General features: G+C 43.3%; 2 protein-coding genes across 14 annotated transcripts in view; one reads left to right on the top strand and one right to left on the bottom strand.

Moving 5' to 3' along the window:
* The window catches only part of HELB (DNA helicase B), a 79,870-nt gene extending 73,599 nt beyond the window's left edge, over window positions 1-6,271 (top strand). For 3 of the 6 annotated variants that reach the window (XM_064491726.1, XM_064491728.1, XM_064491725.1), the window contains 2 exons: window positions 404-482; window positions 1,067-6,271. The gene's annotated coding sequence lies outside the window, so the exon portion shown is untranslated. The remainder of the gene's footprint in view (window positions 1-403; window positions 483-1,066) is intronic. The other 3 variants (XM_064491727.1, XM_064491729.1, XM_031462796.2) reach the window with 3 other exon arrangements.
* GRIP1 (glutamate receptor interacting protein 1) overlaps window positions 1-24,106 on the bottom strand; it is a 612,763-nt gene that overhangs the window by 6,367 nt on the left and 582,290 nt on the right. For all 8 annotated transcript variants that reach the window (XM_031462799.2, XM_064491721.1, XM_064491717.1 and 5 more), the window contains one exon: window positions 6,657-6,803. In XM_031462799.2, the coding sequence (XP_031318659.1) occupies window positions 6,657-6,803 (147 nt within the window). The remainder of the gene's footprint in view (window positions 1-6,656; window positions 6,804-24,106) is intronic.

The following is a 24,106-nucleotide window of genomic DNA, read 5'->3' as shown; positions in this document are numbered from 1 at the left end:
TTTCTTTATCGATTACGGTGTAACTAGGTGTTTAACCAGGCTTTAAACCTTTTGTCACTTATGGACATTTTATTCTGATGCCTTTGGAAAATGCTTTCTCAAGGAGATTTGCTGTTTTCTGGTAAGTTTCAGATTATAGCACTGAACTGGGTGAGAATTTTAAGTCTGATGGAGACTCTTATTTCATAAAACTTAACAGCAAAAAAAGGATTAGTTACATTAAACTGATTAAACTGATAAATATGGTTATAATTTATTTTGTCTGAAATATTACTGGCTTTTAATCTGTTTCCCAGATAAAAAGAAACCCTTTTCCTTAAGCTAATTATGACTCAGCAATTTGATAAATTATACCTATGTAAGCAGACTTGGAACAGTTATCTTTTCTCTCTGATCCCTCCAGAGACTGGAAGCTCTTAGGTCCCCAGTGGCTCTATCAGATAATAGGAAGATCATCTCCTAACAGATACAGGAATCTCAAGGTATTTTATGGAACTTGAAAAGAAAAGAATTCACCTAAATCTAAATCTGTACGGCAAAATCTGTGACAAGCCCATAACGTGGTTTTCCTGGCCTTAGAAGACCTTATTAAAATTTCAGCTTGAGACTCCTTATAAAAAGTTCCAGCACAGCCAATTTAAAAGAGCCTATATGATCAAATAATCAGACTTAACTTGCAGACAAGTTAATCTTGATTTGGCTATATTTGATAAAATGAGGGTAACCTTAGAAAAAGATATTTCAGTGGATATTAAATTCTAGTTTTGTTAATTGAGGTCTGTATTTACTACGACTGACCAGATCATTCCTTGCTGTTATGTTACATTGCTGCAAAGTTTAATTAAATTATTAAAGGGACACTAGGTTTGTTTCTGAAGCTCAGTAATCCATCCTTGGATGAAGATCAGATGCCCCATGATCTACAACCAGGGGATTATACATACGGGAACAGACATGACTTAAAGAACTATCTCTAACCTGGATGGAAGGGCCCTTTATCAGGTACTCTTAACTAGACCATGCACAGCAAAAGCTAAAGAAAATTGACTTTTGGATTAATTTCCAGTTAGAAAGAGCCCCTTCACTGGACTGGCCTATAGAGGACTGCTCACCTTGAAACAATGCTCAAATGGAGAAGAAGCTACCAGACCAGGATTAGAAGAAGACGACATATGAGGTAGACAGCTGACCCAAGACACCGGACCAGGCCTGTGTACCAATTACTTTGATAATTGCTCATACCTTTGCTTATGAACTAATCCAATTGTTAGGTTTATGGTCAGTTACCTATATCTAGCACTTCTGTGTTACCTTGGTGGGTTTCCCTACTCCAAGGCTCTAACTAGATAGCCCTCAGGAAATTAATTCTGGAAAAAAAAATTATAGTTCTATTTAGGCCGCTGTTGACATTACAAGGTGAGAGCCCTCACCTGGCCAATTACTAATACCTGCTCTGAGGCTGGCCATAAATACAAACTTTCTTATAAGGTCACTCAAGCTCAATCAAGCCAACAGCAGAGTTTCAGCCAAAGAATATAACCTCCCTCAATTACGGAAACGACTTACATGGTTAACACCAGGTTATGGACGTTTAAGTTTAAAGGCTCTCTTACGTTGGAAAAAAATTAAACTATACTGAAGATAACCAGCCTAATAACACTAGGAAATTTGGCTGGGAGTCTCATGAATAATGCCGGTATAACGTCTTCCTTGAAGATAAGGATTGGTACAGAACAGACCTGGGGGTCAGATGACCTGGGAATACACTGAGCTGCACCTAATGGAAGTTTTCAGCTTAAATTACTTATGACCTTACTAATACTGCTAACTATATTTGAATTTTGCCGGTTTTACAAAATCGTTGCTTCTTGCATTATCAACAGTGTGACTGAGCCTCTGATAAAATAATGACTAGGGAACTTGAAACAGTAGACCAGCTACATACTTCTGTATGAGACCAGTGATTGTAATGGTGCAACTCTAGATATGGGAAGAAGCAACAAGAGGGAATATTTTCCTGGATCAGGATACATTAGTGATGAGTAATCAACAGGGCCTGATCCCTGTTGCCACTCATAATTGTTACGTCAACAGAATCTTTCTCCTGATCTAGGAATGAGTTTTCCTAGCACCATAGGACAAAACTGGTCATGAAATGTCTCCCAAAATTACTGGTCGAATTTAGGACGAAGGGGGAGCACTGTAAACCAAAAATACTGCAAACTCTTAGCAGTAAACAAAGAATACTGAAACCATCAAGCCATCAGCGGCTGCCGCCACCCCCCAGTGAAGACAATCCTGCAGCCCAGCCTCTGCAGCCACTCACAATGGTGCCCTCTGAGGGGACTCAGAATAAGAAAGGACAGGATACAGGCCCTAGATAGATAGCTGCTTGTCAAAGGAATGAGTTCAGTGAACCCAAATGTTTGCTTCCTCCCATACACAGAGAAAGAGCTAAATTCTTTAAATTGAGATGCCTGGTTTTCTTTAGTTAACAACTAATCTTTTAATGTTCCACCTACCTGGTCTTTGTAGTAAAGCTCCTGTATATCCTGGCTCCTCCCCTGCCTCTTTGGAGCAGCCCCTCAGAGCGATCTGGGAGGCTGTCATCCCGGGCTCAAAGGGGTTCAAGTCCTCAGAAATGTCCGCCGAATAAAACATAACTCTCAGCCTCCAGGTTGTGCATTTATTTCAGTCAACAGCTTAGTCAGGTGGACCTTATATAGACCTCTTTTGCTTAATTATGTTGTGGGCTAGATACATTTCAGTGGGGACTGCTTCCCCTGCTTGGTATTATAGGACTGGGCACATAAATCTGCCCCTCAAGAAATATGAATTAAACGTACTAAAGAAAACTAATAGGGTTACCTGAGCAGTACAATATAAAGTACAACTAAAAGCTAATATTCAGGGGCTAATAAAAATAATGGAGATTTACTCTAGGTTTAACTTGTAACCCAAGAAAGAGAGCCCTTGTTAAATGCCTTATGCAAGCCTTTGAAGACATGATAAAGTAAACACTAATGTTTTAAAACCTGGAACTCTTTGTTTGGAAGTCTCACTGATACAAAAAAGCAAATTAAGGGGATACAGTTGGACTTAGGTGACAGACCAGTTCTTTGGTGAACTAAATGCAACTGTCTTTGTCTTACAAATCAGAAATGTAAATACGACATTGACCTGAGACTGAACCTAATTAGATCAACAGAGTAAAACTTAAGGCCAAGGAAATTTTTGGCATTTGGAGCTCAGAACTCTGAGGGTTCCTTCAGACTTTCTCAAGGACAAATACAAACCTTCAAAGTCTTTTCCATAAATAGTAAGCCTTAGTGATTTGAACAAGCAAATTCAACTTATTCCAACTATTATTTATAAGCAATAAATTTATATTGTAATACCTAACTCATAACTAAGTTTTAAAGTGAAGCTATGAGGTCTCTAGTTTTGTCTGTTTATAAGTCTGTGTACACATTATAGGTATAAGATGTCTCTACTGCTAAAAAAAAATCAATTAAATTTATAAGAGAGTTCTATTTAATTGACTTAAAAGTAAGAGCTTACAAATTAAATATTTCTAAAATAAAAACTGGCCAAATTGACTTTTAGGTTCACGTGAACTGGGAAATATTCAATATTAAGTTTAATACCTGGTATTAAGTTTAGATTAAGTTTCTTGATCTAATTAGAGTCATCAATATTAAGTATAATACCTTTACTGTACCTAGGTTTAATGAAAGTCAAATCTGCAGCAGATATAATAACAGTAATTTGGTATGATACAATTCTTATAAGTACATTAAATACAAATGAGATAAGAGCTTTTGGGCAAATGCTTTAATTATATTTTAGGAAGGTATGCTTAAAATAATCTCTGCAAATATTTGGTATCATAAAATTCTAGAGTTGTGCTAAATTAAATGATGGGAGTTTATTAAATAACTAGGTCATTCCCAAATAAAGTAAGATATTAAAACATTACTTACTAAACATCGGCTTGCCTTTACAAAGAAGCTAAAGGTATTTGGTCCTATTGATAAATATGTTTGGTGCCACCCTAAGAGATTTTCTGTAAGGAAGCACATGATTTTATAAATTATTTATTGGCTACAGAACGCTAAGAAAGAAGACAATTCGTAATTGCTTATATCCTCGTTTTCACAGGAAATCAAGGATTTTAAGAGTTAAATGTTCTAATTTAGATATGTAAAGCTACTATAAAAAATTAAATATTTTGGCATACAGTAGAAAACCTGTTTTCAACAAAAGAAGGTATAAAAGATAAGACTGCATTTTGCTACTTAGAGTTGGTAGTTTCTAGATGGGAGAATTAAGCGATAAAATAATATGGATACAGAAAGTGATAGAGTTGAGAAGGAATCCTAAAAGAGTTTTTTGTTAAAAACTGGTACGAGACTGGGTTTTAATTCTATATGTTACGAACAGTTTCTTAGAGTGCTACTTTTGGTACCAGATTGTGTGAGTGTGCTGCAAGTTATTTCTGTCTCTAGAACCATTGTCACTTCCGTAGAGTAGGCACTGTTTCACAGTGACCTATGGTTTTCTCTGACCACGTGTTTTCAAGCTTTAACAAGCTTTCCCAAATACCAAATTCTAAGGTTCTTTTGGCCTCCAGCTAACTTTGGGGTGCTTCAGAGGGCCCCTGAAACATCCCACAGAGATCTTAAACTAGCTAGACATATTTGGTATGTTAAGTTACTTAAAAAAATTGTCAAGTAACTGGAGATAAAACTTAGTCACTAAGTTAAAACCTTTTAGCTCCACAATATAACCTAATACAGTTATTTTAAAATTTGTATAAAATTCCTAGGAATCTAATAATCAGTATCAGTCATAATGCTAATTATTATCTTAAAATGTTGTATGTCAAAAATATCCAAGTTGCTTGTTAACTGCAGTATAATCAAATCTTTAACCTTGACATTTTAAGTCATTATATAAACATTTATATAAACAGTCATTGTTTTACTCTGATGCTTTTATAAAATGAAGATCCTCAGGAAGATTCATAAACAAGGGACTTTTAAAAAAGTTCCTGATAACTTTTAGATCATACCAGTGAGCTGGTAAATTATAAAACTCTAATGGAAACCTGATGACTTTATCCAGATAAACAAATTAATTACATGGAACTAAGTGAACTGATAAATATGATTGATAAGCTTATGATTTTTGAGAAACATACTGGCCTTTATTCTCCAGGAAAACCTTTACTCTTACTCAGTGACCTACAACAAGTTGGTGAAATATGCCTTTGTAAACAAGGATGAAGCATTCGTCTTTTTCTCTCCAATCTCCAGCTGGCTCCCCTGTGGATTTGAGGGTTACTGCAACCAGATTACAACTAGTTATACTGATCATTGTTGTAATTTGTTCTTTGTTTCTGAATTGTTATGCTCTGTATGAATTTATTAATACTCCTAACTGTATTACTTACTCTATTTTATAAGATTGTCGTCTCTCACATTTCCCAATGTATAACTAGGCCTCAGACAAGATGGCCAAACATCTTGGAAAAACAGATCACAGTATAACCCTGTATAAAATAATTGTAATTAGTGTGATTCTAGGTATGGGATTGAGCAACAAGGGGAAACATTTCCTGGATCATAACAGACTGGTGAGACAGGCGATCCAGACAATTTTTGAGTGTCAACAGGGCCTGGCCCAACAACTAGCACTTTGAGTGGCATGTCACCACAGTCTCTGCCTGACCTAGGAATGAACCTTCCTAGCGCCCAGGGGCAAAATTGGTCACGAAATGTCTCCCAAAATATTGGTCGAATTTAGGGCCAAGGGGGAGCAACCCTATCAGTAAACAAAGAATGCTGAAACCATCAAGTCCTCAGCGGCTGCCGCCACCCCCCAGGAAGACAAGCCTGCAGCCCGGCCTCTGCAGCCGCTCACAGTGGTGCCCTCTGAGGGGACTCAGAATAAGAAAGGACAGAATACTGGACCTGGATAGCGAGGTGCTTGTCAAAGGAATAAATTCAATGAACCCAAATGTTTGCTTCCTCCCAGACATGGAAAAGTGCTAAATCTTTTAACTTGAGATGCCTGGTTTTCTTTAGTTAACAAGTAATCTTTTAACCTCCACTGACCTGGTCTTTGTTGTAAAGCTCCTGTATATCCTGGCTCCTCCCCTGCCTCTTCGCAGCAGTCCCTCAGAGCGATCTGAGAGGCTGTCATCCCGGGCTCGAAGCGGTTCCAGTCCTCAGAAATGTTCACCGAATAAAATAACTCTCAACTTTTAGGTTGTGCATTTATTTCAGTCGACAGACTTGTGCCCAAGCCGATCAGGCACCTTGGGGCTTGACCTTATAAATAAAACACCCTAACACCTGGCCCTCGGTGCTCACACAGCTACCCCTGGCCTGTGTGGCCCACTGCTGTCTGTGGCAGCGTAACTGTTAACCTTTCCCCTCGTCCCTTGCCCTGGCACTCACACAGCCATCTCCCATCGGTGTGGCCTGCTACTGTCTATGGCAGCATACCCTAATAAACCCTTCTATTCTTACACTTAGTCTCTGGTAAATTCTTTGTCAGACCCACATCTGTGGGTGGCCCCGCTGTGTCCCACAACAGGCACTGGTTGAATAAGACTGAAGAGTTAATTAAAATTCCACCTGAGGTCTTACCTGTAAGAGCCTGTCATAGGGCTTTAAGCCACCAAGATCTCCTGGCCCAGCTGGGCGAATGTTTTTGACGTAGACTCCTTTCTCCAGCAGGCCGTCTGCTACACTGAACCCGAAGTCCTCCATGTCAGAGCCCTTGTACAAGGTCACCTGGAAAGTGAAAAAAGTGGGAAAGGGACATTTAAGTACTTTGAGGACTTTTGCTTGTGGAGCTTTTCAAACTGATTTCAGTAACAATGGATTTGCAATGTATTAGGCAGCTCCTCCCATCCCTGAAGCTTTTTCCATTCTCTAAACATCCTTGGAATTTATAAAATCCAACCCAGAACTGGAAAAGGAGAAGAAGAAATGCTGGGGAGTTCTGGTCTTTTTAATATTTTTTAAATTGCAGTCATCAGGTATATATAGGTGAGAATTTCCCCAGGGCATGCTGACTTCTCCTGAAGCAACCCAAAGGTTTTGGGAGGAGACCGGGTTGGCCCTTTGCAGCTGCCAGATGTCAGGACTCAGCCAAAGGCCTTTCCTTCCTGCCACTGTGCCCGGTGCTGTGCTGGGAACAGCGCTCAGTAGATCTTCTGCCTCTGAGCAAGTGGCAGGAAGTCCCCAGTGCTTCAGTACTGTGGACAAGATGGGACTTAAGAGTTCTGAAAGCGTTCCTGTAAGGAACACCCAGCTCTGGGGCCTGGCTTGAGTGTCTCTCTCAGTCCTTGTCCTGGGTTTGGTTTAGCAACTCAAGGCATTCACCCTTCTCACCTATGAGCCTGGGGTGGCCCTCTGTGCGAGGCCAGTACTGCCAGCTAAAGCTTCTCCCAACCGCCGTTCCTCCACCTGACCACCTGCAAGTGTTAGTCTGAGGTGTATACATTTATCAAATCATTCATATGTTCGTCAAATGTGTACTGCGTCCCTCCATGTTCTAAGCATAGTTCCAGGTGCTGGGAAACAGCAGTGAATGAGAGAAGACCCTGCCTTCCAGCGGCAAACGCATTTAATACGTAATGTTCACTGCGACCCATGGCGCTGGATGCCAGGCAACGTACTCAGTGCATCACACTCACTTAACACTTTAAAGTGACTGCTGTTTTTAGGAAAAGAAAGTAAAGAAATAATCCCTTTAAAAATTGCATCCAAAAGAATAAAATACTTAGGGATAAATCTGACCAAGGAGTTGAAAGACATGGAGAACTACAAAACATTGATTAAGGAAATTAAAGAGGACTTAAAGAAATGGAAAGATATCCCATGCTCACAATAGCCAAGACATGGAAACAGCCTATATGTCCATCGACAGAGGACTGGATAAAGATGTGGTATATTTATACAATGGAATACTATTCAGCCATAAAAACTGACAATATAATGCCATTTGCAGCAACATGGATGTTCCTGGAGAATGTCATTCTAAGTGAAATAAACCAGAAAGAAAGAAGAATACCGTATGAGGTCGCTCATATGCAGAATCTTTAAAACAAACAAAAAACCAACAGAAACAGACTCATAGACATAGAATACAAACTTGTGGTTGCCAGGTGGACGTGGGGTGGGAAGGGACAGACTGGGATTTCAAAATGTAGAATAGATATAAACAAGATTGTACTGTGTAGCACAGGGAAATATATACAGGATCTTGTGGTAGTTCACAGCGAAAGAGAATGTGACAATGAATGTATGTATGTTCGTGTATAACTGAAAAATTGTGCTCTACACTGGAATTTGACACAACATTGTGAAATGACTATAACTCAGTAAAAAAATGTTAAACTTAAAAAAAAAGATATCCCATGCTCTTGGATTGGAAGAATCAATATAGTTAAAATGGCCATACTGCTGAAGGCAATCTACAGATTTAATGCGATCCCTATCAAATTACTCAGGACATTTTTCACAGAACTAGAACAAACCTAAAATTTATATGGAATCACAAAAGACTGAGAATTGCCAAAGCAATATTGAAGAAAAAGAGGAGGAATAATCCTCCCAGACTTAATATAATACCACAGAACTACAGTCATCAAAACAGAATGGTACTGGCATAAAAACAGACATATGGATCAATGGAACAGAATAGAGAGCCCAGAAATAAGTCCACAGACCTCTGGTCAATCTTCAACAAAGGAGGCAAGAATGGAGAAAAGACAAGTCTCTTCAGCAAGTGGTGTTGGAAAAATGGGACAGCAGCATGTAAATCAATGAATTTAGAACACTCCCTCACTCCATACACAAAAATAGACTCAAAATGGCTTAAAGACTTAACTATAAGATAAGACACGATAAATCTAGAAGAAAACATAGGGGAAACATTCTCTGACATAAATCTTAGAAATGTCCTTCTAGGGCAGTCCACCCAGGCAATAGAAATAAGAGCAAAAATAAACAGATGGGACCTAACTAAACAAGCTTTTGCACAGCAAAGGAAACCATAGCAAAACAAAACAACATACAGAATGGGAGAAAATATTTGCAAATGATGCAAACAACCCAATCCAAAAATGGGCAGAGGACCTAAACAAGCAGTTCTCCAATGAAGATATACAAATGGCCAATAGGCACATGAAAAATGCTCAATATCACTAATTATCAGAGAAATGCAAATCAAAACTTCAGTGAGGTATCACCTCCCACCAGTCAGAATGGCCATCATTCAAAAGTCTACAAACAATAAATGCTGGAGAGAGTGTGGAGAAAAGGGAACCCTCCTACACTGCTGGTGGGAGTGTAGTTTGGTGCAGCCATTAAGGAAAACAGCATGGAGATTCCTCAAAAAACTAAAAATAGATTAACCATATGATACAGCAATCCCACTTCTGGGTATATATCCAGAAGGAACTCTTAGTCGAAAAGATACATGCACCCCAATGTTCATAGCAGCACTATATACAATAGTCAAGACATGGAAGCAACCTAAATGCCCATTGACAGATGACTGGATAAAGTAGTTGTGGTATATTTATACAAGGGAATACTACTCAGCCATAAAAAAGAATAAAAGAATACCATTAGCAGCAATATGGATGGACCTGGAGATCATCATTCTAAGTGAAGTAAGCCAGAAAAAGAAAAATACCATATGCTATCACCTATATGTGGAATTTAGCAACAACAACAAAAAAGGACACTATGAACTCATCTACAAAGCAGAAACAGACTTACAGAGACAGTAAACAATCTAATGGTCACCAGGGACAGTGGGTGGGGAGGAATCAATTTGGGAGTTTCAGATTTACAAATGTTAGCCACTATATATAAAACTCGATTTTAAAAAAAGTTTCTTCAGTATAGCACAGGGAACTATGTTTGATACCTTGTAATAACCTTTAATGAAAAAGAATATGAAAACAAATATATGTATGTACATGCATGACTGGGACATTGTGCTGTACACCAGAAGCTGACACATTGTAATTGACTGTACTTCAGTTAAAAAAATAAAGGCTCAGATTTTAGCCCCCCATCCCCTAGGGAAAAAAAAAAAAAAGTGACTGCTATTTTTACTAAGGTTTACCAGATGCCCTCCGCAGAAACTGTTGCACACATCAAGCAATGATTTGGGTTTGCTTTTTAACTAATTGTTTTAAAATGTATATTAAAAATTTTTTAAATAAAATTTTTTATATATTTCATTTTTTTATCACAAACAATATATGAATACATTCTCATAAAAGAGTCGAAGAATTCAGAGCTATACAGGGCAAAATGTGAAGATTAAAACCTTCTAACAGGTTTATTTTTTTATACCTAATTGTTTTACTTCAGAGAAGTATGGAATATTGAAGGAAATACAAAAGTGGTCATTTGTGGATTTTTATTTCACTGGACCGAGAACTAAAATACCAAGCTGGCTGGGTCAGTCCTAATCACCGGGCAGCCCTAGTGGTTACTGCCATATTATAGGTGAGGAAATTCAGTTTTATAAAGGTGAAGTAACTCGGCCAAGGTCTCAAAGGTAGTGAATGGTAGGGCTATGTCTGTCCGACTCCAGGCACTTAACCATCATACTCTTCTGCCACTCAAAATGCCTTATTTCATAGCCTAAGATGTACTTTTTTTCATACTTTAAATTCTCTGAAATCAGACTTTTATAGTCAATTGCATCTTCAATCCTATGAAAGAGGGTGCATCAACATTCTCACCCCTACCTGTCTCTTTCCCACAGTACACTTTAGAAGGGACAGAATTTTGTTACATATTTGCTTTGAGAAAAAACAAAATGTGTCTTGCCAATTAAAGAGTGATCCTGACCAGAAGCATCGACACCTCTGAGGAGCGTCTGAAGATACGAATCTCAGACCCTGCTCCCAGTTGGCACCTGCCCGTTTCTCTGCACACTTAAGTTTGCCCTACATGGTACTTCACTCACCAGAGGGGCTAGTGCGTGTTCTGGAGAAGGAGGTGAGGGAACTCCAGCTTAGTGAGATGATGCTTTTTGCAAGCCCACTCTATTATCAGAGTGTGTCTGCGAATGCACGTGCGTGCGTGTTTGGACACGTGCGCAGTGGACCCTATGGTGTGCCACAGGCACTGTCTGAAGGACTGAGGGTATATAGCAAGTGAAAAAAACAAGACACAGCAATAAACAACACAGCTGTCACGCGTTCACAGTCCGGTGAAGATACCTGACTTAATCATCATCATCACCCTGCCAGATGGGCCAGAATCACAATTTTAAGTGAGGTAGTGTATATAAAGTTTTAAAATCTGAAATGACCTGGTATCTGTAGAGGTGAGACCGGAAGGAAAGGGGCAGAGCGTGAACGCAGGTAAATGAAGGGGGCACAGCTGCTGGGATGACAGAGACCAGCTGAAACCAAGGCGGCCTTGAGAACAGTCCAGCCATTGACCTTCAGCTCATTCCACCTTCACTGTAATACTAAAAACCCCTCCCCCCTACACCACGACTGTTCCCAGATGGACCATGAAAGGCCATAGCTTGATGGGCAGATGGAGATTATGCCTTTGAGGTCCCTCACAGAAGGGATGAAAAGGTATGTTAAGCCCGTTAATGATGACAAAGTCTGAGAAGGAAGATGAAAAGGATGAGGATCCAGCGCTCTTCCAGGGCCTCCTGGCGGAAGCCTTTAGTGTACTAGTACCGATCTCAACACCCGCAAAGGGCGAGTACCAGTAAGCACCAATCTTACCGCTCAGTCTGCACCAGACATTGGGGGAAAGTTACCAAAAGCAGCTGTGGGGCCCCAAGCCCTCACGGATCAGCTCATATACTTGGCCACTGGAGAATTTAACAACCGAGATAGGGTTGAGAAGGCAGAAAGGATTCAGGGACAACACCCAAAGGTACAGATACTGGCGGCAGCCCTACCCCCTGCACCACCTCAGGGTTACGCCCCCTTGTGAAATCCCATGGTGAGGGCAGCTTCTAGAAAATCTGGATCAGAGCCACTGCCCCACTGAGAAGGGACCCATTTTAAATGCAGCCAGGAGGGCCACTGGAAGGATGAATAGCCCCTGTATGGGAAAAGTCCACCAGGACCTGCCCCGTATGCAAAGGGCCACTGGAAGTGGGATGGTCCCCAGTCCTGAAGGGGACTTGGGGCTCCCAAACCAATGACAGCTCAGAGGACCAAAGACTGACAGTCCAGGGAGCCTCCCTGGCTCCCAGAAGACACCTGGTGCTTTTCTTGAAGGAACCTCAGGTAACCCTTGATGTGGCAGGTTGGGAAGTTATTTATTTTTTTTATTAGATACTGGGGCCACCTACTCTGTGCTGATTTCCCTGGACCCTTGTCCTCCCAACCCTGTATAATAACGGGGATCAATGGACAGTCCAAAACCACGCAGTTCACTGCCTATCTCAGCTGCTTCTAGGAAGTTTCACCTTTACACACCAATGCCTGCCCATGAATGAATGCCTTGTCCCCTTGTTGGGAAGGGGTTTGCTCACTGAATTCCAGACAGTAGTTCAATTTGGAGACGCCCTCGGAGAAGCCATGCATTAGGAGAAACAATTGCTCTTGGCCTTGGGAGCCTGCCTCAACCTCAAGTAAGAGGGGTGTCTCCATCCCACTCCATATTGTTTCTCACGTAAACCTCTCTGTCTGGGACACTGAGGTTCTGGGTGGAGCTGCTAATGTGCCCTCAGCTCAGATTTCATTGAAACCCAATGCTGATTACCTATAGAAAAGACAGTATTCCTGGAGGCCCAAGGCCAAATGAGGCATCCAAACTTTAATAGCTACGTTCTTAAAATACGGGCTGTTACAACCCTGCCAATCTCCATTTAATACCCCCATTCTGCCCATAAAAAAGCAAAGTGGAGAATACAGGTTTGTTCAGGATCTGAGGGTAGTTAATGAGGCAGTGGCTCCAGTTCACACGATAGTCCTTAATCCATAACCATACCGACCCAGTACATGCAAATGCATTCCAGAAAATGCATGCTGTTTTACAGTGCTGAGCCTAAAGGACGCCTTCTGTTGCATTCTCCTGCACCCAGACTCTGAATATCTGCCTCGGAGTGGACAGATCCAGACACTCGTAACAGTTCCCAGCTAACCTGGACAGTGTTGTTCCAAGGCCCGCACCTGTTTGGGAACGCATTAGCAAAGGAATGAAGAGAAGCGCAGTTGTGGGTGGGACCCTCCTACACTACATGCACGATCTCCTCATTTCCAGTCCCACTAGGGAGGACCCAGATAAAAATACCATTCAGGTCCTCAGCTTCCTAGGGGACTGAGTGTACCGAGTCTCTCTACACAAGGCCCAGATTTCTACCCAACAGGTAAAGGACCTGGGATATGTGCTCATCTCTGAGACAAGGACTGTAGTCCAGGACCAAAGAGAAGCAATCAGAACCCTTCAACAACCTCCTCCCCCAGTTTCCAGGCTGAGCAGCAACCGAGGGCCTTTCTGGGGATGGCAGGATTTTGCAGGATCTGGATACCTGGATTTGGGCTCATAGCAAATCCTTTCTATGAGGACCTAAAAGGAGGTGACCATGAACCCCTCAACGGGGATGGAAACTGCCAACAGGACTTCCTAGCTCTAAAACAAAAATTAGGGACTGCCCTGCATTGGGTCTCCTGAACTTAGATAAGCCTTTACCCTCTATATAGCCAAGAGACAAGGGGTAGCCCTGGGGGTTTTCATCTGAAAACCCAGGGACCTCTGTAGACCAATAGCTCGTTTCTCAAAACAGGTTGCTCAGGTGGCCACTGGATGGCCAGGCTGTCTTAGGGCAGTGGCCACCACTGCTCTACTAGAAGAGGCCCATAAGTTCACCCTGGGACAGTCACTGGAAGTCCTAACTCCTCCCCAGGTACAAGGAGTCCTAGAAGCAAAAGGACACCGATGGCTGACAGGTGGACAACTGGCTAAACACCAAGCCCTCCTGCTAGGCACCCCAGGCGTAACTCTCCAGGTCTGTCAGTCCTGAACCCAGCTCCTCTAACGCCGCACCGCCATCCCACGGGTCCCTTGCTCACTCCCGTGTGGAGACAACTGACAAGTTTACCCCTAGGCCTGACCTCAAGGATGACCCCTGACCAATCCCGAAGCAGAACGGTTTACTGATGGAAGCAGATTCATACCCAAAGGGGTGAGAAAGAAAGGCCGGCTACACCACAGTCAGCCGCAGACAGTCGAGTCTGGAGCTCTGCCCTCTCACACTCCCGCCGAGTGGATTGCCTTGCCCAGAGCACAGCAGCTGAGAAAGGGATGCGAATATGAATATATATATATATACCGATTCCAAGTGTGGCTTCCCGGTGCTCCGTGCCCATACTGTCTATGGACAAAAAGGGGACTACTAACAGCCAAAGGGCCCCCTATAAAACATCAAGCAGAAATTCTAGGCCTCCTAGCAGCGGGCTAGCCTTCAAAGCAGGCTGCAGTCATTCACCACAGAGGCCACCCAAAGGGCAGCACCTCCCTTATATGGGGACACGCCCTGGCCGACAAGGCGGCTGAGACTGCAGCCAAAGCACAGCCGGTCTTACCAGCTGCAGCTCCCACGCCCACGGTCCCCCCCCCCCCCCCCGCCACCAGCGGTGCATCTTATTCACCTGAAGACCTCAGGTGGGCTACACATACGGGGCTGGAACGAGACCTCTCAGGGTGGCTGGCAAAAGATAACAAGCTTCTCGTTCCTGGGGCCACGCAATGAAAAACAAGCACTTCCACGAAACCTCCCACTTAGGATGAGACTCTGTATGCAAACTGGTTACTCAGGTGTGCCTGGGTGAGGGCCTGCCCCAAACTGTTAAAACTGTCACCAGAGCTTGCGAACTTTGTGCCTGCAGTGACCCAGGAAGCCACCCCATACCTCAGCCCATACAACATCGGGGGACGAGGGTCCGACGGACTTGACCCAGATGCCCCACGCAGGGGATGGACATACCTACTGGTATGCACAGACACCTTTACAGTTGGATAGACCCTTCCCCTAGCACTGAAAAGACCACAGAAGTATCCAAATTCCTGCTTAAAGAGAGAACTCCAAGATTCGAGTTACCAAGAAGACTGCAGAGTGGTGGTGGACCTTCCTTCACTACCAAGGTGACCCGACAGGTTTCCTGAGCTCTGGGTATTAACCACTACCCCTATTTTCCTGGAGGCCCCAATCCTCAGGCAAAGGAAGAAAAAGCAAATGATGATGTAAAAAGAATGCTTGCTAAGCTGTGCCGAGAGAAAACCTGGGTCTCCCGCCTCCCTTGTGGCCCTTCTACGGACCAGCATGGCCCCAAAGGGAATTTTAAAAGGTAGCTCATTGGAAATGACCTACAGGAGGCCCTTTTTTGACTTCAGATCTCTCGTTTGACGAGGAAACCCACAGGCTGGTCTCTCACATTGTTAGCTTGAGCTGAGTTCAAAGGGCCCTCCAAGAATATGGAAACAAAGGGCTGCCCACCCCCACAAAAGAAAAGGCTGAGGTCCTCATCTGGTCAGGGGACTCTGTCCTACTAAAAACTTGGCAAGAAGGGTCTCCTGAGGCCCAGCCACAGCCAAAATGGAAGGGACCACACAGCAAGTGTTACTGAGTACCCCACCTGCAGTCACGCTATGGAGGGTTTCTAGTGGGCACCTCTGTCTAGAATAAAGCCCATATAAGTCCCAACAGGAACCAGAAGAAGCCTCCCGTGAGCCAGTGGAAGACCTCAGATAACTGTTCAAGAGAACAGATACGTGACTTCATGTGGCCGTGGTGATCTTTTTGTTTCTGATTGTCATGCTCTTATTCTGCTGCTTTTCAGAACCCTCTCTTCCTGGTAAACATCTGCTTTGGCCCTGCTGGGTCTGAAAAAAAAAATCTAGTAATATGATGTCGAAAGCCATGATACTCCAAGTAGGGCAGCGGACGACAGTTGTGGCTCGGGGGGAGGGGAAAGTAATGCTTTAGTACACATATCTGAAATAGTCAGCTGGGGAGAAAAACTAGCTCATTGTTGATTCTGCCACAATAACTCTGGCTTACAGCAATCATTACAGGTGCAAACAGGTACGTCCAACAGGAGCTCTGCCAAGTCAAACACATGGAAACCTCCTCCCCCACCTACAGGACTGCAGTGGGCAGTACTTTGCCCAATACTTTGCCTATGTTTAACTCTCTTTAAAAAGTGACATAACCTTCCTGTTAATCACGGCTACTTTTGTTATCTAGAGAACGAGTCATACTTCCAACGCCACGGCACTTAGCGGTCCTCTAGGCTGTGGTGGCCCCTCTGAACAGTCCCCGGCCACCAGGTAGTAACAGCACCATCCAGTGAGTGTGTTTTAGGACCTGGACCCAAACCACATTCCCACAAATGCCTCCACTCCGTGTGCTTATAATGAAGCCCGGGTCCGCAGTGCCTACGGGACAGGGATGGAATGGCCTCAAGGTTAGGCTAGAAATTGTTGGGCTCTGTGGAAGCAGTGGGTCAAACCCTCTTACTGCACCACCTCATTCAAGTCCAGGGCATGGAATACTCCCACACGGAACTATTCTGAATGTACGAAGGGGCCCTTGTCCCCACATTGCGTTCATAACCCGTCCTTCCACGGACCCGGACGGCTGCTTCCTTGTCAAGCTCTTCTATTCCCAGATCGCTTACTGCACCTTCAGGCTACGTGGCGCTCCCCAGAATGAGGGCCCAAAGACAAAGACAATCTGGCCCCAACGTAAATGCTTATTTCCCCTCATATCGATAAAGAATGGCACGAGGGAGCCTACACATTAGGACATTTGGTCCCACTCACAGGCACAATATACAATAATACTCAATACAGTCCCAGGGGCCGTCAGATTAATACCGGCAGGAAGAGGACTTGCGCGGGGATGGCAGCTTTGCCTACCATGAAGTAACCCTAGAAATCTAACCAGCACTTTAAAGACACTAGCCCTGACCACTGGAAATGCCCTAAACAGACTTTCAACTTCTTGATTATTCTTTTCCATTTTTAGGGGGGGAGGTAATTAGGTTTACTTATTTATTTATTTTTAGAGGAGTACTGGGGATTGAATCCAGGACCTTCTGTGTGCTAAGCATGTGCTCTACCACTTAAACTATATCCTCCCCGTGAACTTCTTTAAATTCACTGGCCGATGTGGTTATGGACAGCAGATTGGCCTTGGACTACTTGCTGGCCAAGCAGGGTGGTGTTTGGTGGTCATAAACAAAACCTGCTGTACCTACGTCAATAACTTGGGCCAGACATAGATGGACGTCGGAAAGACTTATGAACAGGCACCACGGTTACACCAGGGTCAGACTCTAAGGTCGCCCTGTGCCCTGTTAAGAGCGCCCTGCCTAGCCTTGCCTGGGTCCTGCCCCTCCTGGGCCCACTGCCTCTTTAACCACTTGGTAAAGTCCACGTCTTTCAGATCACAGCGGTTCCATGTCAAAATGATGGCTATGCAAGAATTCCAGCCCATAAGCCCTCGGACTTAAAAGAGAAGCGGTCTTGCCTTTGGGACCCCCAGACCAGGCATCCAGAGATCTTTATCCCCTGACAGGCAGGGTTGATACCCAGCCTTGAGGCAGCTACAGAAGAAGGACCACCCCGCTTTGTTTCCCATAAACACGAGACTAACATCTCTGAGTAGGGGAATGACTCAGGAGGGAAAGGGGCAGGACACAAACGCCAGATCAATGAAGAAGGGGGCACAGCTCTTGGGGTGGAATAAAGACTGGCTGGAACCAAGGTGGCTTTGCGAATAGTCCAGTCATTGACAGTTAGCTCGTTACACCTTCACTGTAATGCTAAAAAATCACTCCCCTTACTCCGTGACAGTGCTGAGATGGCCCATGAAAGGCCAAAAAGTGGGCAGTGGCCTTTGTAAATAATATAATTTATTATTTTAATATTATATATTATAATATTTATATTATATAATACACAATATTTTATACTATATATTTACATTGTTATATACATTATAATTACATATTTATTTATAATAAATTATTTTTAATAAATTATATTTAGGGAAGGGCCCCCTAAAGAGCAGGAATATTATTCCCATGTATGAAATTACTTCGCCCATAAAACCCTACGACACCCTCCACCACCCATGCCCCTTGGCCTCTCTCACTTTGAGACAGCCTGCATTCTGCCAAGGAGTAAGTATCCCCCTAAATAAACTTGCTTTTGTTTTTCTTTGACTTACTCTTGAATTCTTCCCTCCTAAAAGCCAAGCACCCTCGCTTGGCAGTCTATCTTGAGGACTCCTGCGGGTCCCTAGACGTGACATTTCCCTCTTCTGCAGCAAAAGGATGACTTTTGTGGCTCTCAGTTATACAAGCAGAGAGTAGAAAGTCCTACCTCACTATAGAAGTGTGTGTGTGTGTGTGTGTGTGTGTGTGTGTGCGCGCGCATGTGCAGCTTAGTAAAATCTAGCCCCCACACCACATATGATGGGCACGGGGAGAAGTAAGTTAAATGGCATGAATGAGAGAGTATCCCCTCCCCTCAAAGCAAAACTCATCAGGAAGGGAAGAGACATCTCTGTTGCTGACCAGGGCTCAGGCAAAGGCCTGAGGGGAGTATGAGGGAGATAACCCAAGCATGCTCCTTGAAGGGGGGCAAGGATCTTTGTTTCGTTCACTGATGTATCCCAAACCCCTACGATGGTGCCTGCTACAAAGCAGGGTATTTTGTAGAATAAATGAAATGACTGGTTCTGACATGCCATGTGGTTGAGTTTGGAAGCTAGTCAGAACTGGCCATGATGTGCTGTGTGAGTGTGAACCGAGAGGGATTTAATTCTGAGGTTCAAACCATGCCCCACCTCCCCAGCCCCAGGGTCTTGCTGGAAATTAGCAAGGCCTGAAGCTCCTGGGTGGCTGAGGCCTGGCAGGACAAAGCTCCATGGTGACACCATGTGGCCATGAGAGGTGAGAGCACTTCTGACCTTGGAGCCAGACCTGCCCTACCCTGGAGCTAAGGAAGCCCCATTCTTGGAAGAGGAAGGGGGTGGGATCTCCAGCCTCCAGCTGGAGATGCTGAACTTCTTAATAAGGCTTGTGGGACTTGAGAGAGGGGATTAAAAGTTTGTGCAGCAGATCATACAGACATGCAAATAGCTCAGAGAGGGTTAGAAACTTGCCAAAATAAACCATAAGCAACAGAGAAGTGGTTCTCTCTCACCACTTCTATTCAACATAGCATTGGAGTCCTAGCCACAGCAATGAGAACACAGGCAACACCTTCTCTGACATAAACCGTAGCAATGTTTTCTCCCAAGACTGACCTAAGGCGATAGAAATAAAAGCGAAAATAAACAAAGTTTTACCAAATCAAACTTACAAGCTTTTGCACAGCAAAGGAAACCATAAACAAAAAGACAACCTACAGAATGGGAGAAAATATTTGCAAATGATGTGACCCAAAAGTGCTTAATTTCCAAAATATACAAACAGCTCTTATAAGTCAATAACCAAACACCAAACAACCCAGTCGAAAAATAGGCAGAAGACCTAAACAAACAATTCTCCAAGAAGACACACAAATGGCCAATAGGCACATGGCAAGATGCTCAACATCGTTAATTATCAGAGAAATGCAAATCAAAACTTCAATGAGGTATCACCTCACACCGGTCAGAATGGCCATCATTCAAGTCTACAAACAATAAATGCTGGAGAGGGTGTGGAGAAAAGGTAATCCTCCCCCACTGTTGGTGGGAATGTAAACTGATACAGTCACTATGGAGAACAGTATGGAGGTTCCTTAAAAGACTAAAAATAGGCTTATTATATGATCCAGCAATCCCACTCCTGGGCATATAACCAGAGAAAAAAATATAATTTGAAAAGATAACATGCACCCCGATGTTCAAAGCAGCACTAGTTACAGTAGCCAAGACATGGCAGCAACCTAAATGTCTACTGATAAACAAATGGATAAAGATGTGGTATATACAGATATAGATATATACATACAGACATACGCAGACACAATGGAATATTACCCAGCCATTAAAAAGAAATAATGCCATTTGCAGCAACATGGATGGACCTAGAGATTATACTAAGTGAAGTGAGACAGAGGAAGACAAATATCATATGATATCACTTATCTGTGGAATCTAAAAGAAATGATACAAATAAACTTATTTACAAAACATTCACAGCCAGAGGAAACAAATTTATGGTACCAAAGGGGAAAGGGGGAGGGGAGAGTCATAAATGAAAAGTCTGGGATTCACAGATACAAGCTACTATATATAAAATAGATAAACACCAAGGACCTACTGTATAGCACAGGGAACCTTATTCAATACCTTATAATACCCTATAATAGAAAAGAATCTGAAAAAGAATATATACACATACACAACTGAATCACTTTGCTGTACTCAGAAACACATTTTAAATAAACTATAAACAAGGGGTTTTGACCGCAGAGCTTGCATCTTTGCACAGCATCTTACCTCTTTACCTAGCACGTGCTTGCTTAATAAATACTCATTGCAGAGCAGAATTTTAAGCTCTTCTATAATTATAACTTAGCCTTAGGCCATAGGACAGGAACGTTCTCCTGTGACGTAGGGAGGGTGGTTATTGGAGAAAGCTATTTTCGAAAAATTAAAAGAAAATTTCCCAGTGTCACTGAGATAGAATTGACATACAGCTCTATAGAAGTTTAAGGTGTATCACATAATGACTTGACATACATATATTGTGTAATGATTATCCCAATAAGCCTGGTTAGGAGCAAGCTATTTTTTTTTTAAATGAAAAATTTCAAACATATTCAAAAACAGAGAGGCCAGAACAATGAACCCTCATGTACTCGTCACTCAGACCCAACAAGCATCAGCAGCTGGCCACACTTACTTCATCCCCCTCAACTTTTTTCCTCTTTGGGGGAGAACTTTAAGACAAATGCCAGTCCTCATGCCACTTCACCCTTACAGACATTGGTATGAATCTCTAAAAAACATGACAACTTTTTACACAACCTGTGCCAGGAATTCATTCACAACATTAATTCTTATTCCCTAGGATACTCGAATACCTAGCCTATAGTGAAATTTCCCTGATTATCTCAAAAGTGGTTTTTAGAGTTGGTTTGTTCAGACCAGGGTGCCAGCCAGGTGCACATTTGTGTTAGGTCCCTTAAACGTCCTCGTATCTAGAGTCTGCCCCCACCCTTTCCCCTCTGCTACTGACTTACTGTGGAAACTGTGTCATCTGCCCTGCAGCGTGCTCTTCCAGCCCCCCACTTCCCTTTAAACAGAAATTAACTCTGGATGCTTGATTTGAGTCAGGACCAGCTTTGGGGGGAAGGGCATGAATGGATCACAGGTGGGACCACGTGCTTCCTATGACTTCACATCACTCAGTGTCTAGTTGTCCTACTCGGGCGGGTTCCGGGGGTGACTGCTTAATTCTTTCATTGTAAGCTTCCCCATTCACCTTTAATCTAACTGTTTCACCCACTGATGACCACTGTCTGAATCAATTTTATTAGGCGTTGCAAAATGATAACCCTTATCACCTTTTAACATCTTCTGTATTTATTAGCTGGAATTCCTTTGTGAAGAATTCTTTCTTCAATTTAGTGCTGTTTAGTTACTCTGAGGTACCATTTGTGAAAGTAAGGCAATATGAATGCTAATTCTTTCATTTTTAGAATAGGGAAGCAGTGCACTAGTATTTCCAGTGGGGTCCCCATGAGGTTTTGTGAGGCGGGGGGAAGGGAATGACCTTTTTAAGGTAACGTATCAATATGAACCTGTGGGTTTATATACATATGATGTGTCACAATTAATTGCATCATTTTTCTTTTGGGCGCTCAAATTTCCTCATCTTTGGGCAAGGGGAGTCCTTCATGTTGACTCCTATGTCCTTTTGATATGATCCATTTGCTCTGATAACTTCTTTGCTTTCTGGCACAAGATAGCATAGACTCACCATGCATATTTCCTGCTTTGATTGGGGGAAACACTCTGGTTTAAATTCTAGTCCCTTTCTTCCCCACCTCGTGCTCTTTTCTCAAAGGGAGGAAGGAGAGGAACAGAGGGAGATGGGTACGGGGGCGGGGGGTGGTGGCGGCTGCAAATAGCTAAGATGATTGGTGATAGTGCTATTCCGGGACTCGTTTATTAGATGAAATTGCTCAGGGTCCCTGCGTATGTGCCCCTCTTTGGCTTCGTCTGTGCCTTGTCCGTGGGGTCTCTTGTCCTTATGTCCCTCTTCCATCTTTGCTCCTGGTCACGTTCTCCCCACAGAACAAGCAGCACACCTAGGGCAGAGGGGGGCGCATCCTAGTTATCTCTGTTCCACTAGGTGTAAGGCTGGAGAACAGTCCCGCCCACCCTCTGCATGTGGCTGGTCGGGTAGGTGGGTTGGCACCTACTCTGTAAGTCTAGCCACTCGTGAGGTGTATCTGAATGTGAGGGTCTCAAAGCCTGTGCTTGTAATGGACACTAGGAAGCCCACTTCCGCCTTAGCTCTGAGATGTTTCTCAACACAGCGAACTGGACTCCTTGCATTTGGGGTACATTTGACGTGGGCCTGAAATAATAAAGCTCTTCATCGCTCAGCTGACCTGTGATTCTTGGGTGTTTGCTCCACAGGACAGAACCCAGAAGGGGCAGAAGGATGAGTGGCACCAAATACTGCCAACACCAGACAGTGGTGATACATTAACCGCAACTTTAGAGATGGATGTCCACCAGAGCGGGTTAGCAGATTGGCTCATTAACTGTGAAGTCACGGTTGCCGGCCAAGAGGCTTTGCTTCGCCAGCCTTAGACTTGATGTATCCATGGCAAACTCTCAGGATGAGAGGCTAATAAATGTTAAGTTTGAAGTAATCTGTTTCTCTAGAAAGATTTCCTAAGGTTAGAGGAGACTGAATTTTAATAGCCAGCTCTATGATTCTCCTGGAAATAGCAAATAACAAAATGAGACTATTTTAAAATGATCAAATGTAAGATTCTAGGAATCAATTCACCAAAATGGGGCACACAGTTGGCTGCTCTCAAAAGCAGCAACAACAAATTGTGCCATGTAGCTGCTGCCCTCCTGTTTAGCTGGAGATTGGTAGTGGTTACTTCTGATTTATTTCCTGTCCAGAAATAATTCTAAGGATTCTAAGGTTTAAGTCACAATCTCTCCCACTCAGTGCATCCCTTATTCAGGCATTTCCTACACGATTGCTTTTGATGTCCCGACAACTCTGTGCAGCAGAATTATTCCCTTCCTAGTAATGACGACACTGGCTCAAACTTGATAAATGGGCTTGTCCAGTTAGAATATATGAACTCTAGGATTTCAGTACTAGAATATCTGGCCTCATTTACTGTGTTCCTTCCACCAAATCATGATTTTTTTTTCTGGATGTATAATCTCCTAGCTGGCCAGGCAACTTTTATCCATTTCCAACTGTCCAACCCACTCAAGATCAATAAGTTATCACACCCGCTGTATTTCTTCTCATCAGAGCCCTTTTTTGGCTTTCCACGAGCTTCTGCATGAACTGCTCCCAGCTGCGAGAGCTCTCCGCGTCCCACCCTCATCCAAGTCAATCAAGACTTTTCTTATAAGATCTCTGTTCTGTGCTGACCAGGGGATGCCTCTGGGGAAATCTGGACTATGAACACAATGCTCAAGATGGAGGGCCAATAAGCTTCTTGGAAGATAACACTCTGGGCAAGGATACAGTTCTACAAAGCTCAGCTCAATTGTAACTGTGCATCCGCACGTGCTGTGATTGCTTCTAACCCTCCCGAGAACAGAAGCTTGAACAGGAGGCGGAGGAGTTCACCAGGATTCAAGTGCAGCCTGGCTTTGTATCCCTAAGCAAGTCTATTCATACGTCTGAACAATGTCCTCGAGGCAAAAATCAGAAACCCAACGCTTGTGTTTTCAGTTTCAACACCTGTGAAAAGCCTCAGCCATAGCGCAGACTCTCCCCAGTGAGATTTTTAAGGGCAGCTGTGTCTACTGCCTTGAGCGTGTCATGGCAGGTGACAGTTCTGAAGCCCTGGCAGCCTCCCTCTGGCTCAGC

The sequence above is a fragment of the Camelus dromedarius genome, chromosome 11 (assembly GCF_036321535.1).
Source record: "Camelus dromedarius isolate mCamDro1 chromosome 11, mCamDro1.pat, whole genome shotgun sequence".
NCBI lineage: Eukaryota > Metazoa > Chordata > Mammalia > Artiodactyla > Camelidae > Camelus > Camelus dromedarius.
Note: the sequence above shows the minus strand (reverse complement) of the source record. Positions and strands in the feature narration are given on the sequence as shown.